We start from the raw sequence: 15,139 nt of genomic DNA, 5'->3' as shown, positions 1-15,139 counted from the left end.
TTTCCACACAGCATTAGCTTTCTGAATCTAGACAATTTATTAATAAAAATAAGTAAGTTCATTGCCTACCTGTTCCTCTGAAGAGCTAAGCATTCTTCATCACATTGCAACCTGAATTATTAGAGAAAAACATAATTAGCATCAACACTTCCCTTATACATTTAAGCTGTAGTTTTGTTGCTATCGTATCATTATCATAGTCTAAGGAAATAAACAGAGTGTGTGGGAATAGTTTATTGTATTAGATCAGATAACACAATTTAAAAAAACCACAGACTTTCAAGCACACGGGTCCTTCTTCAGGTCTTGAATAGAAGCAGCAGTTATCAAATTTAAATACAAGCTGATCTGCTTATACTGGTAAATTGGATCATTTCAGGAAAAATGCAGTGGATATCAGCACAGAGGGGAAGCGGAGAAGGATGGGGAATTAACAAAAGAAGATGGGACAATGTCACTCCTAAGCAACAAAATATATATATGCCTACTTATACATACATACATATATCAACTGAGGAAAATAGGACAGTTAGCTATGTGTAGGAAAAAAGATTACAATGCACTGTAAGAATCACCATCTCTACTAAGTCCGTAACTTCTAGTGTCAGTAGAGTCATGAATTTCAGTTTCCTTGCTCATCTTTGTAACATGTTTTGTCATTTTACTTAAAGGGTTTTAAAGGTCAGAGATGGAGCAAGAGTTTTGTAAAAAATATATATATATTTTCACAGTTGGCAAGTACAGATTTCTATCCTTAACAGACAGCACGAGTGATTTCATTCTGTTGATAATAGTTGCTTGGTTTCAATCAATTAATTTCTATAGAGGCAACTGGTTCACTCAGTGACATATACTATGTTCGGAGACACACAGCCTTAGGGTCCAGAACTTCTAATGGTTTTCTTAAAGGGGATAGAAGAAAGCAAACATACTTGCACTCTAAGGTCAACAGGGTATTGTTTAAAGTCATTTGCTTGAAGAATCACATTCTCCTCTTCTAAAAGAGGAATGTAGCCAATTTAGAGATACTACTTTAGTAGTGACCAAATTTGTCATAAAAAAAATTGAGAAACCAATTTAAGTTACTAAATGTCTACAGACAGAACCAGAGAGAAACAAAGAACGAAAATCTCTGTATAGTTTGTATTCACAATAGCAGAGTATTTCATAAGTGAAGCAGATTTGTAAGATACTTTGAAAACATTAGTTTGATAATAAACCAGGACCTGAAGAATAAACACTGTCTGTGCCCACCATCTCTCCCCCCTCCTTCTGTCCCACCCATTTGGTAAGCAAAAAGGGAAGGAGGAAGGCAGAATACTTCCTCTGGCTATACCTGAATGAAGGTTACCTGTCATAGCTTAGATATATTTGATTCAGAAAAGGTCTACTCAAAGAAAAGTCATCTCTGGTCACTTCAACCATTCAAGAACTAGTCTACTTTACTGCACGTTTTCTAATGATATTCAGAATTCAGTTACAGATGTGAGCTGAGAGACCCACACAGATCCAGTGAATATTTAAATAATCCCCAGCTAGGTTCATTAAACCAAATGCTTGGAATCTTTTTCTAGCCAGGTGTGTTGATTTCCTTGTATGAATGTATTACACTCCTGCACTAGGAAGGCACAGAAACAGGTGCAGCAGTGACTACACCATACAGTTTGTATTACATATTACAAAGGCTGGGACACTAACGGAGGCACTCCCATCTTCTCAGCCCTTCTGACCAATATACAATTGTGACGACAAAGATTCACAGCTTCAGTAGCTTAAAATGTTTTTTGCCTCTGAGGTCTACCACTGCCAAATGGTTGCTTTCTATAAACAATGAGGAACAAACCCCTGTCAAAAGCACCAAAAACACCACAGTGCAGATAAGTTGTAGTTAATAGCCCTTTTGAAACGCTTAAGTTGGCTTTATATCATTGTCATCTGACTGGCACTGTGATACAAGTAAGAACAAGATGGTTGAGGCTTAATCCTGGCAAAACAAAGATCTTCTACAGTAATTCTAGAGCTGAAAAATAATGCTTATACTGTAAACTGAGTATTCAGTTAATTGAAACACACAAGGTAGGCTGAAAAAAAGATCCAATTACTGTATGTTAATTGTGTTCTTGCACCGTGCTTATACTATACTAATACCATGCTTATACAAGTTGCATAGAGGAATTACTAAGGATTTCCTCCTTCCACAATGATTTTTTTTTCTTTTCCTTTTCTTCTGAAGTATAAGACTGGCCCAACTAGAATGAGGCTGGAGACCGAGACGAGCCAGTGCTCCAATGCATTATCTCTGCTATTAGTTGCTTCATTTTGCCCATACACTCAGAGTTAAAATTATTTCAGTGCAGAAAAATACCCCAAAAGACATAGTAATAATAATGTACTCCAATTTTATAGGCATAAAACAATTAAACAGAATGACGAACAAGAGTTCTTGAAATATCTTGGTACTAGCTTTTGATACAGGAAGTGGTGAAACAACTGGAAGGGAAGTTTCACTGATTTGATTTTATGCAATAAAAAGGAATAGTGATGTTAGATGTTAACATAAATGAATGACAAATCAAACTCTCAATTCAGAGAGGAAAGATTGCAACAACCTCCCCCCCCAAACAAACCTAAAAACAGAAGTTATGGACTTCAAGAGCAAAGATATCAGTAAAATTCAATGGAAGACAGGTTTGCCTTCAATGGAAGGCAAAAAGGTGGCTGGAAAAACTTACAATTCCTTAAAGAATTAGTTATTTAAAGCAAAACCACAAGCGATCCCAATCCAGATGGAACATCAAAAGGTACAGAAAAACACCAATTTGATTAAGTCACAAGTATTTTTAGTGACCTGAAAGATGATGTCCAGTGCCAGGCATTATGAGAGCACAGAAAATCCAAGTATAAATTGAGAAACAAATGTAAAGAATCTAAAAAGGGTAACAAAAACAATATAAACAGTGAGAAAATAACTAGGGGAAAAATGTGCCCTATTAACCATCCAGGAAGGAATGTTAAAAGAATATGGTGGCAAAAAAAAGACTACACTGCCTGGCAATCTATACAAATCCAGACAAACTCCAGAAAGTTTGCTGGAGTAGACAGAAACTCTGAAACCACAATTATATTGTTCCATATATAAGTATAATATTACAACAAAACAGCCAATGGTAGAGAACTCATTCTATATGAAAACAAACATGAACAGCTAAAGATTTGCAAAATTCTCTATTAACAGTATTGTTACAGTATAGTCAGCCTATTTAACATCTTCCTGTTTTAGCTGGGAATCTGCTCACAATATTACGTTTTCAACACCATCTATGCTTCAGGTACCCACAAGGGTTTCAAAGAAATATCCTTACCTGGCTTGCTTCATTTCTTTTTTTGTAATAAGCCTACTGATTTCCACAGAATCTCCAAGTTGCAGATCTGTTAACTTAGTGGCAATAGATATAGCAGCTATTCTGAAAAAGAGCATGAAACTTCATTTGATGCAAGACATAAAACTTGGAAAAGGTGTATGAAGCTGTAGATTTAAATCTCTATTTGGAAAGAGAAGTAAGACTGATTGTTTCCTGGTCAGATTACAGAAAGGAACCTAGTTCCACATCACCTAGATTTAGGAGTTTAGACCAGCTTCGTAAATTAAAAGATTATTCTCTCTCATCCCCCTTGAACAGTTAAGAGCAAGAAGCTTGCTTCTCCAGATTATTCAGAGCATCCATTCTATGCAAGTGTAGATTAGGCAAAGTGAATGCTTTTTCTTCCCATCTGCTTCCCAGATGACCGTGTAGGTTTAGAATTATTTTCCTTTTCAAATAGTTTTGCAGTTCTGACACATTCAACTTTCATGTGATTCTTCTTTAACTGTGTAACTAAAACCTATAAATTGAGTTTCCTGAAAGAGCAGAAATACCTGCTAAAACTGTTAAAAAGAATCTTTACACAGAAAATTGTATTGTTCCCATCAATAATTAGCCTTCCCAGTCTGATTTTCTTCCTAAAATTTCTATGATTAAAATTGCACAGTGAGTGTTTGGTGAAATATCCCACACCATTCTTAAACAAAATCCTGAAAATGGAAAATTCTATCCTCTGAACTTTCTTTCCTGTTAATTTTCATGTAAAAGGACACACTTTTCTCCAGATCCTTCACACCAGATTCAGAAAACAACTAATTGTCCATCAGGAAGATAATCAAATAACATATTCGTCAGTGTGACAAATGTCAGTGAGAGCCACCAATAGCTTCAAATTTATCGGGCAATGACAAAGTCAAGCTAATGTTCCATTAGATGATAATGACACGTGCACTTATATCATCTGTACAGACATTGCAATCTGAACAGTTGGATTTATCATGCAAACTTAGCTGACACTAAACAGCACTTTCATTAATATCAACTGGGCCAGGAATTAACTTGTTGGTAGTATCAGTTATTGTAAAGTCCAAGAATTAAATATATATGAAGACATTTGAAGCTACTGATACAGAGGTTTGCATTAAATTGATTGTTTACCCTTCCTTCCTCTTGACTTGGGCTCTCATGAGAAACTGTGTGTTTGATCTTCATGTATGCAAGGACTCCTGCGGACTTCAAAGACATTTCCCCTGTATGAATATTTTTGGAGAGTGTAAGCCTCAGAGAGGGTGGAAGTATTACAGTCTTCAAAAATTTGGGACTTACAATCAAGCTACCTTCTCAGCTTATTATTGATGACAAACACATTTCAACTCTAAACTGGTAGTTCAAAGTCGAGTTAATGTTCTGATTTTTATTCATAGGGAGATAGAGATTTGTTTTTAATTAAATGTAGCTATGCTTATTCAATGAGAAATTTCTGTTTAGTTAAACTAGAAAAGCTTTTGTTAATTTTAACAAAAAGATTATTTTATTTTTTTCAGAAAGCAATGATTACCACTCTTGTAAGTCTACCTAGCATCCTGCTTAGTACTGATTACAATTGTTCTTAACTGTCTCCGATATCCACTTCATTTTCAGTAAGTACAAGCAGATGTTAAGGCAAATTATGACAGAATTTAAGTCTATGCAATGTTCAGTAGGAACAGAGCAGTATATTCTAAACTGGGCTAGTATCAAGTCTTCAAATACCACTGCTTAAAGGAAAGAAATAATCATTAAGAAACTTTCTTTAGAAGACAGCAGTCACAGGTTGTTCCTGTCTCCCATCAACCGGGATGCGGAACAAAAATTTGGTTGCATATCAACTCTCCAGATTTGTTTTTGGATTTCCTCTCAATCACTGTTTCAGAGGAATAATTTTTTTTGTCCTTCTCATTTCAGAAGTTCCAAAGCCCTGCTGCGTTCTTCGCTTCCTTGTCCTTTCCTTCCCCTCTCCCATAAGACAGGAAAAAATTAAAAATAAAGGAAGCTTAGATGGAAGATCTGGAGACAAATTCACTGCAATAAATTGGAGTTGGTAGGACTCAGTTTGCACATTAAGACACAAAGATTTAGCTGCCAAAGCTTTCACTACAGTCAATGGAATCTAAGAAGATTTATCAGTCTCTTTCAGGATGAACTTAAATGACCCTTTTGCTTCTATTGCCCGTAGTGACTAGGTTTCTATCACACATAATGGGAACTCTGACACCAAATTGCACGTGAAATCTTATAGGTAGTCACCTATATTCAGGTGTCTGAATCTGGATCTGCCCAATTAGTCTGCATCTAATTGCTCTATGTGGGAAGAACAGTTTCACAGGTGGGAAATCCAAGCTTTGATATGTCATCACATTTACAGACTAACAGTAGTGGGAAGATGAATGTGTTTCAATACAACATGTCTGATATGAAAGTCTGGGGGAATAGTAAGAAAGAAACTGTAGGTTTAAGTACAAAAAAAGAATGTGAAAGGGTTGTGAATTAAATATAGTTAGTCAAGCTCTACATTTAGTCAAACTGCAAAAAATTAAGTGCAATAAAGGAATGAAAAGAATTATTGCAGTACAAACCTTTGATACGTATTAGATGCTTCTGAGCAAATCATACTCTCTTTTCTTCTTCCACATTCACAATGGAGATTGACCTGTTGTATCAAAAAAAGACAGCAGCTTTTTTAAACTTTTGTCTTTTTTGACAGGTGGGGGGAAGGAGGCAAATACATTCTTTCAAAAATTTCAATTTTAATGAAAGAGTGGCTACTTTAAAACGATGAGTAATTAAAAAAAAATACTTCATCATATTTTTCAGTATTTTAAGTTTACAGCAAAAATGCCATGATATCAATATACAAACGTGACATTTTGTCGCTACTCTTATTGGCCAATAATTAAACTATGCAATTTGTCTGCGAATTACAATGAATTTTCTTTGGGCATCTAACCTTAGCAGAACAGGAAGTTGTCGGGCAGGGTGAAGAAGGATGACATGGAGCCATACAGGGATGGCTGCAATATAGCCTTGGAATAGTACATGGCTGTTTACATTCTTCATCTATAAGACATTCTCCTTTATGACAGATTCTTTTACATTTGTGCATTCCACATTTTAACATTTGATTGCAGCGAAGTCCACAGGAAATATCAGTGAGGTGACAGGGAATATTATTCCGCAGCTGGAAGATGGGAGGAGGAAGATGACACATTACGACTAAAAATGAACAGCTATAAAAGCAAATCTCAAAGTACTTTTACTGTTCACATCTTCTTTCAGCACTGTCAGAGCAAGAACCATAATACTAGAACATTTTAAGAAAACGCCAGAGTTTTTCTTTATGTGGCAGTTGGTCTGAATGATAAGGCATGAAAGATCTACTCTGACAATTTAATCGCATTAAACGCAAACACCGGTAACATATTCTATTCCAAAGGAACAACAAAAACCTAAACCTTCAGTCTTGGAAAGTGAAGTAACAAATGCTTATTCTTTAAGTTACATAAAAAGTATATCCTGAACATGAACAAATATTTTCAAGCTACATGTTTAGCATTCAAAAAAAACACTAAATGGCCAGACTTACTTCATGCTTGCCCATACACCATTTCTGAGTGAGATAGGTACATGGTGGACATTTCTCCTCACTATGACATGAATGGTACACTGTAGTCACAGAAATATAAAAAGAAAACAGTTTTATTACTATACTCCAGTTAAATGTTTTAAAGAAGATGGTAAGGACTACTAAACATGAGTTAGTACTTTGGAACTACACAACTTAAGAGAAGCATGAGGCTTCATGCAAATGTAATCTGTTCTTTAAAATACACTTTAAAATTAAGATGGCAGATTTTTAGGTGAATATTCTTTCCTATTTTCTAAAGTAAATGGTAGAAAATAGCAAACATTTGTATCTTCTGAGCAGGATTATGCTATTAGACAGAATTTTTCAGAAAACAGATCTTTTGGTCTAAAGCAAATGTCTGCTCTATATTTTGCAATCAGTCAGTGTAATTTCACGGAAATTAGAAACAAATTGACAACTAGATTACCCTACTGTTTCACCGTGCTTAATCTTTAGAATATAGTATTTAATCTGTTGTGATTACTACTAATGTCTAAAACTTGCTGTCTGGATCATAAAGGAAAACCTAGCATTTTAGTAGTCAGAAGTACCATCACTGGTATTCATGGCAAATTTTTAATTGGTTGCTTTTTAAGTGCAGACTTTGAGAAATATTCACAGCTACTTCAAAAGGTGATAATAAAAAAAAGCAAATATTTTCAAACAGACCCAAGTACAGTTTACTACATTTTGATAGTTGTCTTTTTGGTTTTTGTTTGTTTTTTAAAGCTAAGCAGCTTTGAGTCTGACTTACCTGGATGATCACACTCATGTGGCCTGGTGCACGTTCTTTTACATTCTGGTGGCTGAGTGCCACAGGGGACGGGGGGGTAAATCACTGATTCACCACAGTAACAAGTTAATTCATCAAAACCTGAAAGAGCAACCCACAAAACAAACACATCTCAATGGCTACAGTTTATACATGTAGTTAAACTTCTCACCTGTTTAAAAAAAACAGAACAAATTGGTACTGGTCACTGTTTAGCATAAAGCACATGAAAAGCCAGATTTCACATCTCAGGAAAAAACTGCATAGAATAAAAAAGCAGGTGAAAGGAGTAATAAAGACATTAGATAAAAAAAGGTGAAAATAAAAGCTGTAAGTTAAGATATATAAAGAGTTTTTAACAAGTTCACTATATCACTCTAACATAGTTAAGGATGACTAAAGGAGGGGTTTTAGTTTGTTTGAAACATAGGGAATCTTATTAATGGTAGTATTCCTTACTAGATAAAGATAAAATTACGAAGGAGCAAGTAAACTACATAGAAGTGGTCAAACAACATATGTTCCAATTTCATTAATTCTGTTCTTCACAGTAGCTTCTACCAGTTTATCTGTTCTGAGAAACAGGCTTGCTACTCTAATAGTTCCCTGAGCTCCCCCACTTTTAAAAAAATCAATATCATGTTTGTTGACTTTCACTTCTCTTGGACTGAGGCAGTATTGAATGAGACGTTACATACTGGAGATTACAAGTCAGCATCAAGTTCCTCTACAGTCCATTGGTGAATATCAGCCTGTTACAGTATTCCAGATCTGTTATTTCCATTTTGCCTATATGTTCAAAGATCTCTTTTACTGACATTTCAGTCTGAGACAGATCCTATCAGAGGCCTTCCCCACCCCTCCAAAAAGAACAGTTCACCAGGTTTCTCAACAAGTAAAGACAAAGTAAGAAAAAGGGGTTGTATTATTGTTGTTATTTTTTAAACTTTTCTGTGTGGGCCTCTTCTTCTCTGAACATTTGCACCTACATTGGGCCTGATAGGCTTCTTGGTTTCTTGCTACCAATGTATCCGAGATATCATTGTTAGTTTTTATGAATTCTGAAAGTTCTACAAACTCCTACTATGATTTTAAGGTAGTAGATGTGTATTTGCAGTGGGTGTCCACTATGAGAAGTCTTTAAATATACAAATGTTTTACTTAAGTTGTTTTTTGTTTTTTTCTAAAGAGAATTAGCTTTTGTGGTGCCTGCAAGAAAACTGAACTACGATCACTTCATACTGGATTACAATTAAGTGGTTCTTTGACAGCAACATTTTGAACTAGAGCAAGAGTAATGCTCATGTCAGGTTGAAAGCTGTTCCTGTTCTATCCCTGACTTGAAAAGGAGATCTCAAAAATTCCTGTTTTCCAAATTCCTCTCTAGCTCCTACTAATTCTAAACTTTCCACCTATCATTTTCTCATACCTATTATTAGATTTTGTGCTTTTGCCCAGCTCTGCACACAATACTGGAAACATTTCAGAGAAAATTACCAAAAGGCCCCCAGCCTCTAGACTTTGTTCTGGAACCTCTTCTGTACTCTTCTTCATGCTATTTAGTTTTTGATGGCTCCTCATAACCAGCTTATGAACATGTCCAGATACTTCAAAACTAACTTTGTGTGTTTTGGAAGCAATCTCTGTCTCAGGCTGCCTATCAGGTTTGTTTCTTTCCTTGTTTGGGAAACATTTTATACCCTTATCACAAGAATACAAGTCCCACTGATTAAAAAATAAAAAATAAAGGTATAAACACCATTTTGTACACCATCCCAACTAAAACATAACTATATTGATTTTTGTGCAGTGTTAACAGCTGTTTTTTTAGAGTTTAAAGAAACTGTGGGAAGGAAATTGACTGGAACGCAAATCACAGTTAGAACAGATAAATCCTTAGAAAGACAGGATATTAAGTGAAAAATATATAGCCAATATTGGAAGTCATAAAGAAGATGTGAGAACAAAATGAGACTATGATTGGTCCATACAAGAATAAAGAGATAACAGACCAGGGAAAACAACAAGAAGGAAACTAGGAGAAAATAAGAGAATAATGGGGCAATAAAAATAAAAACAACAATTCCAAGCTGAAGAGAGGATGAATATGTTAAAGGAGCTGCTGAATCCAGTGGACTCTGTAAACCAGGAGATTCCTCCTTCCTGGTCCACTAAAGCCAAATCTGAAGTACTCTAAAACCCAGGAGGTTTCTCCTGTCCCCATCTGATGGGTGTGGCTGCTGCTGTCCCTATACGCAGGTCCAGCCAGTAGCAAGACTGAACACATATTCCAAGGAGACAGACACAAACAGTACACACACAATAGACACACAGAGCCCAAACACCAACAATATTCATATAAACAGGAATACAAATAGTTAAGTCCTGTTCTTCCTCTCCAGCTGATCAGAATTAAAGTTCACTAGTGACATCTTCCCGCCTCCCACACACACCCCACCACCCCAACTTTCTAGATTCACAACCACATTCACAGATCCTTCACGTGCCTGGTGCCTTTTATCCCACCTTCATTTTCCCATGCACGTACTTCTCCCCCCATCCACCTTGACCCTTCTCTACCCTTGTTTTCTCCCAAATAAACAACCTGTCACAATAACTTTTGTAATTGGTCCCAGTCTTGCTACATCCATACCCAAATTTAGTATTTCTGATACCATATCCCAGGCTGTCCCAGCATTGGTATTGCTGATATGGTTACCTAGGCGTTGTTGGCCTTTCAGGATTCCACTCCCCAAAATGTTCAATATTGCCCTCCAATCATCTGTTAAGTTCAGCCACCTCTCACCCTTAATTATCTGAGAAATCCAGCCATTCCTCACAGTGCTACCTGAAGCTTATCTCAGTTTTTCACTGTGGTATTTGTTATGTTCAGCAATTTCACATGTCCAGTAGTTTCCCATGGTTTGTTCAGCTAAATCTCAGTTTTGTCCAAGAGTGGCTGCAGTACTACTGGACAAAACACATGCTTGATGAAAGCATAAGTGAAACTCCAAGCGAGTATTTAGATTTCATTCATCAAGAAACACTTTCCCCTCACATTTTTTTTCTGATTAAAGGAAAAGCAAAAATAAAATGCAAATTAGTAGCTGAAAGACTGTTAAGGATAATGGATTTAAAGAAAACTTTCGAACTTTTCAAACCCAAGACTGAATGGAAAGATAAATGATGAATGATCCATTAAGTGGCTTCCCTGCCCAACTTTCAAAACCTGCATTTAATAGATAGCTTATAATAATTTTTTTGTGGTAAAGTACATCTACATAAAGAAAGGGTAAACCTAGATTAAAACATGAAATGACATTTTAATTTTTCCCCCCCTCAATTTCACATGATGTTCCAGATCAACTTAAGATTCTGCTAGCAGAAGGAAACTTATAAGCCTTCTTCTGTCTGCTTCAGGCTCAAATCAGAGAAATTAATATCTATTAAAATGGTGCAAATAATCAACTTGGAGTCCCCTACATTAAGGGGTAAAAAGCAGTTGTGGAAAAATATCATCAACTGGAACAGCTTTTAACAGAGCACATACCTGTCTAAAACTATTGTACCATCTTAAATCTGTATAATGTTCAGTAATCATAACAAAAAATTAATACCTGATGGCTGTCAATCTATTTCTGACAATTTAGAGGTAATTTTTACCACTCAGGATGTGACCAGAAAGCCTAAGACACACAAGACTGACATCTACCATTCCTTCACATGGTCCTCCCCAGAGCAAAATCACTAGTGGATCAAGTTGGAAAAGTCTAAATTCTAAGCAGCTAAACAGACTTCTGCCATATACTCTACCACCTTTCATAGTTACTATGTTGCTAAACAGAAGATTACTTTTAACTTAGAAGGGTTTTTTTTTGGCATGATTCCTCAAAATTTTTAAGTGATTGCTGGACCTATATGCATAACTGAATATATTTAACTATTAAATCCAACACAAATTCATCTACAATTAAATAACTTTCTCTTCCATGAAAAAAACCACCAATCATCTGCTTATCTTCAGATTCTGATCAGATTCTATTTCTAGCTCTGACCAATTAAGTGACTAGACTTCTGTAACTTTTAAGAATTAATGAAGTCTTGCATTTAACTCACTTGTTTGCCAGCATGTTTGACAGCTGCCTCGATGGCAGGGTTCTTCACATCTATGAAGCCCACAGTTGAGTTTGCGCCCGCAAACCAAAGAACACTTATGTTCTGTGTCCTAGGAGAGAGCAAAAAAGAAAAGCTGAATTAAGAAATTCATAGGTTTCTTGTTTCTTTGTGAGGTCATAATCCAATTGTCAAAACATATAGCACACTATATCAGCTTTGGCCTGATCTAGACATGTTTCACCACTACAGGGATACAGAATTTTTAAAGCTGATTCTGTTAAGATCTCTAGTGCAGACACATACTTCATCTATGAAGTTAAGTTAAACAGCTATTTCCCTCCCCTCCCATTTCCCCCAGGAATCACTGTACTGACATAAAGTACCTTTACTTGACTTAACCACACCTAGATTGGAACATAGTTTTACATTTTATAACAATACCCATGAAATGAATGCTGCAGAGTTAGTATAGGTACACAAACATCTGAGCAGGACCAGTACTGCAAACAGACTGAACATGCACCAAAATGCAAAGATGGAAAAGCAAAGAAGTCTTTTAAAATCATAACCAAAACCAAACATGTTTCACAATGAACAACTTTATAAAACCACACAGGTGAACTTACCACACAGCAAATTTCATTACATTTGTGTCGTCCACACGACCTTTTCTTGTTGCATCGCTTGTCACACATAAATGTAATAGCAGCTATTACCAAGGAAAACAAAACAAAATATGACTTTTATATCTCTGTTCATCCCACGAACAAAAGCTGCAGTCACAACACAACACTGCACTAAGGTTGTTGCAAGACCTGGTCTTGAGCAATAAAACACAGAAAACAGGATATATGTATACATAAAGAAGAACATAATTCAGCACCAAAGATGATACAAGTTTTTGACACTGGACAACAATCATTTATATTTAGTTTGGTACATAAACTGTTGCATCCGATTTCTTAACAAAATAAATATCACATCTTTTAAAGGCTAACATTCCTGATGCAGTGAAGTACCATAAACATCAAATTTAAGACTGCTCAAATTCGTAAAGTGGTATATCAGGAAATCCAGCTACTGTTTATATGCTGATGAAATGGCATGAACAAAAAAAAAAAAAAAAAAAAAATTATCACCATCTACACAAGAGCAATCGCTTGTGGATTCTGCAGAACAAAGTCCTCATAGACAAAAACTCAAAAAAGGAAATATGCACATTGCTATCTTAAACATCTTGTAAATGAGTACCTTAGCAGTTAGAGGTCCATCAAGGAAACACTTCCCTAGATCAAGATTCTTCAAATAGCTTTAAAGATTCAACAGGACAAAATTTAGGTTTTAGAAGCCAACTGAGCAAGTGGTGTTCATAAGTACTCCCAAGACCACTGTTGCCAGACCAGGAGTAGGTGGAGAATGGTGATCTTTGACCTGGAATAAGCATTTTTATGTCTAAAGCAGGATGGGCAATTTCCTCTGTATGTGACCAACAGACATGACCTCTGCAAGCAAGTACCCTTGCTCTGGATAGCCAACCACCTTCCCAAAAGGGAGGCAAAGGTAGCAGAGACAGTACTTAGAAACCTTCTTCCACGCTAGTTCAGCCAGATGCTGCACGCCAATAGTAATCCTCTGTTTACTGATGGTCCAGGCCTCCTTGTTTTCTTCCAGGACTGAGGTGGTGTCTGGGAGTGGAGGACATGGCTGGAAGCATACATCACATGCTTCTATTTCCCTCCTCTAAAAATACCTCTCTTGCTCACCCACAAGATCAGCAGATACCAGAGGGCTCCCCCTGACTGACTATTTGGGGTTCATGGGGCAACAGTGCTACAGCCCTAGATACAGGAAGGCACATTCTTGCCTATTTATATTTACCAGCTGCAGTGATCCCCTTGGTGTGAAATGCTACCCTAATCAAATCTGAAAGGCCCTTCTTGAAGAGGCTTACTCTACAAGAAGCGAGACTGACAACAATCTTGCAGCCAGGTCCTTTACTTTGATATAGACACATAAAATCCATCGATCAGTTACTGATTTTGTTGAAGGTGTTGGCCACAGTTTTCAGAAGAGATTTCAGGACATTCCAAGTTTTCAAAAAGTGAACATATTGTCTATTGGAAGCTCTCTGCTGAGCTGAGATACAAAGACTAGCAGCATTAGAACAACTGATAAGCAGAATCAAAGCTCGCATTTCCACAGGAACTTGGACAAGAGCAGAGCAATATCACTACTTTGTATCTTAGCAGTGAGAGAGTACCCAAACATGTACAGGAAAGGGTGTGCGTGTGTATGGTGTGGGGAAACTTGTTGAATATGGCAGGTGGCATAAGAAACTGCTCAAATTCAAACAGACAGATGGACTGGAATCTTCAAAATTAAGTGCTGAAGAACTCTCTTTTTACATAAAAGATGGATAGAGGTGAAAGAGGTTTATTTCAAACAGTTTAAAAACTAGCAGCATCTCAAGAAGTGATCAACTTGGCATAGAAACATGGATAAAAGTGGCAGTATTGATCAGATGATATTTGACAACTTTTTCAATCAAAACCAAAATTAGTATGAACTCTATCACTTATACAGACTTTAAAAATGATTTCATAATAGATATGTAACGTATAACAATATACCTTTATTTCTGAGGAGCGCACATGGGACTTCCTAGGAAACAAACAGGAAGTGATTACATCAAAACAAATTTAACAATTGAAATTTACTTATCTGCAAAACATCTAGCCAGTTGTGATACAGAAAAAAGAAGCACTCTCAGTTTTAATCTTCATAACTCTCTTGTATACAATAAGAGGAACAAAAGCCAGAGAAAAATCCTCATTTATGCATTATTTCACACACTTTAATTTACCATTTCAATCTTTATTCTTTTAACATTATACTTTTTCTTCAGAGTTTCAACACAAACAAGAACTTGCAGTTTTACATTCCCCACTTAATTCAGGCTACCTTTCTCTTAGTTTATGTAACTCTTGGTAAAGCCATCATGCTTTGTACTATACAAATACTGCAGAATAACACAGGACTTTGCAACCAGCTCAGAACAAACAGAACTGTATGTATAGGCTGCAAAACTACTTCAAGAAATGGTCTCTAGGGCAAGTGGCCTATGTTAGCACTTCGCAGTATAATCCTGTTAACTTCTTTAGTAGCAAGAATCACTCTTGTGCAAGAACTGATAGGAGCAGCACAGCACCTTCTTGGTGCTCTTGT

The 15,139-nt window shown here is 36.3% G+C and overlaps 1 protein-coding gene across 4 annotated transcripts in view; it reads right to left on the bottom strand.

The window, feature by feature from the left end:
- NFX1 (nuclear transcription factor, X-box binding 1) overlaps window positions 1-15,139 on the bottom strand; it is a 62,395-nt gene that overhangs the window by 22,180 nt on the left and 25,076 nt on the right. For all 4 annotated transcript variants that reach the window (XM_067291045.1, XM_067291044.1, XM_067291047.1 and 1 more), the window contains exons 11-19: window positions 14,545-14,575; window positions 12,541-12,623; window positions 11,915-12,023; window positions 7,781-7,900; window positions 6,985-7,064; window positions 6,349-6,579; window positions 5,978-6,051; window positions 3,363-3,464; window positions 70-111 (exon numbers count right to left, since the gene is read on the bottom strand). In XM_067291045.1, the coding sequence (XP_067147146.1) occupies window positions 70-111; window positions 3,363-3,464; window positions 5,978-6,051; window positions 6,349-6,579; window positions 6,985-7,064; window positions 7,781-7,900; window positions 11,915-12,023; window positions 12,541-12,623; window positions 14,545-14,575 (872 nt within the window). The remainder of the gene's footprint in view (window positions 1-69; window positions 112-3,362; window positions 3,465-5,977; window positions 6,052-6,348; window positions 6,580-6,984; window positions 7,065-7,780; window positions 7,901-11,914; window positions 12,024-12,540; window positions 12,624-14,544; window positions 14,576-15,139) is intronic.

Source organism: Apteryx mantelli, chromosome 2 (assembly GCF_036417845.1).
Source record: "Apteryx mantelli isolate bAptMan1 chromosome 2, bAptMan1.hap1, whole genome shotgun sequence".
NCBI lineage: Eukaryota > Metazoa > Chordata > Aves > Apterygiformes > Apterygidae > Apteryx > Apteryx mantelli.
Note: the sequence above shows the minus strand (reverse complement) of the source record. Positions and strands in the feature narration are given on the sequence as shown.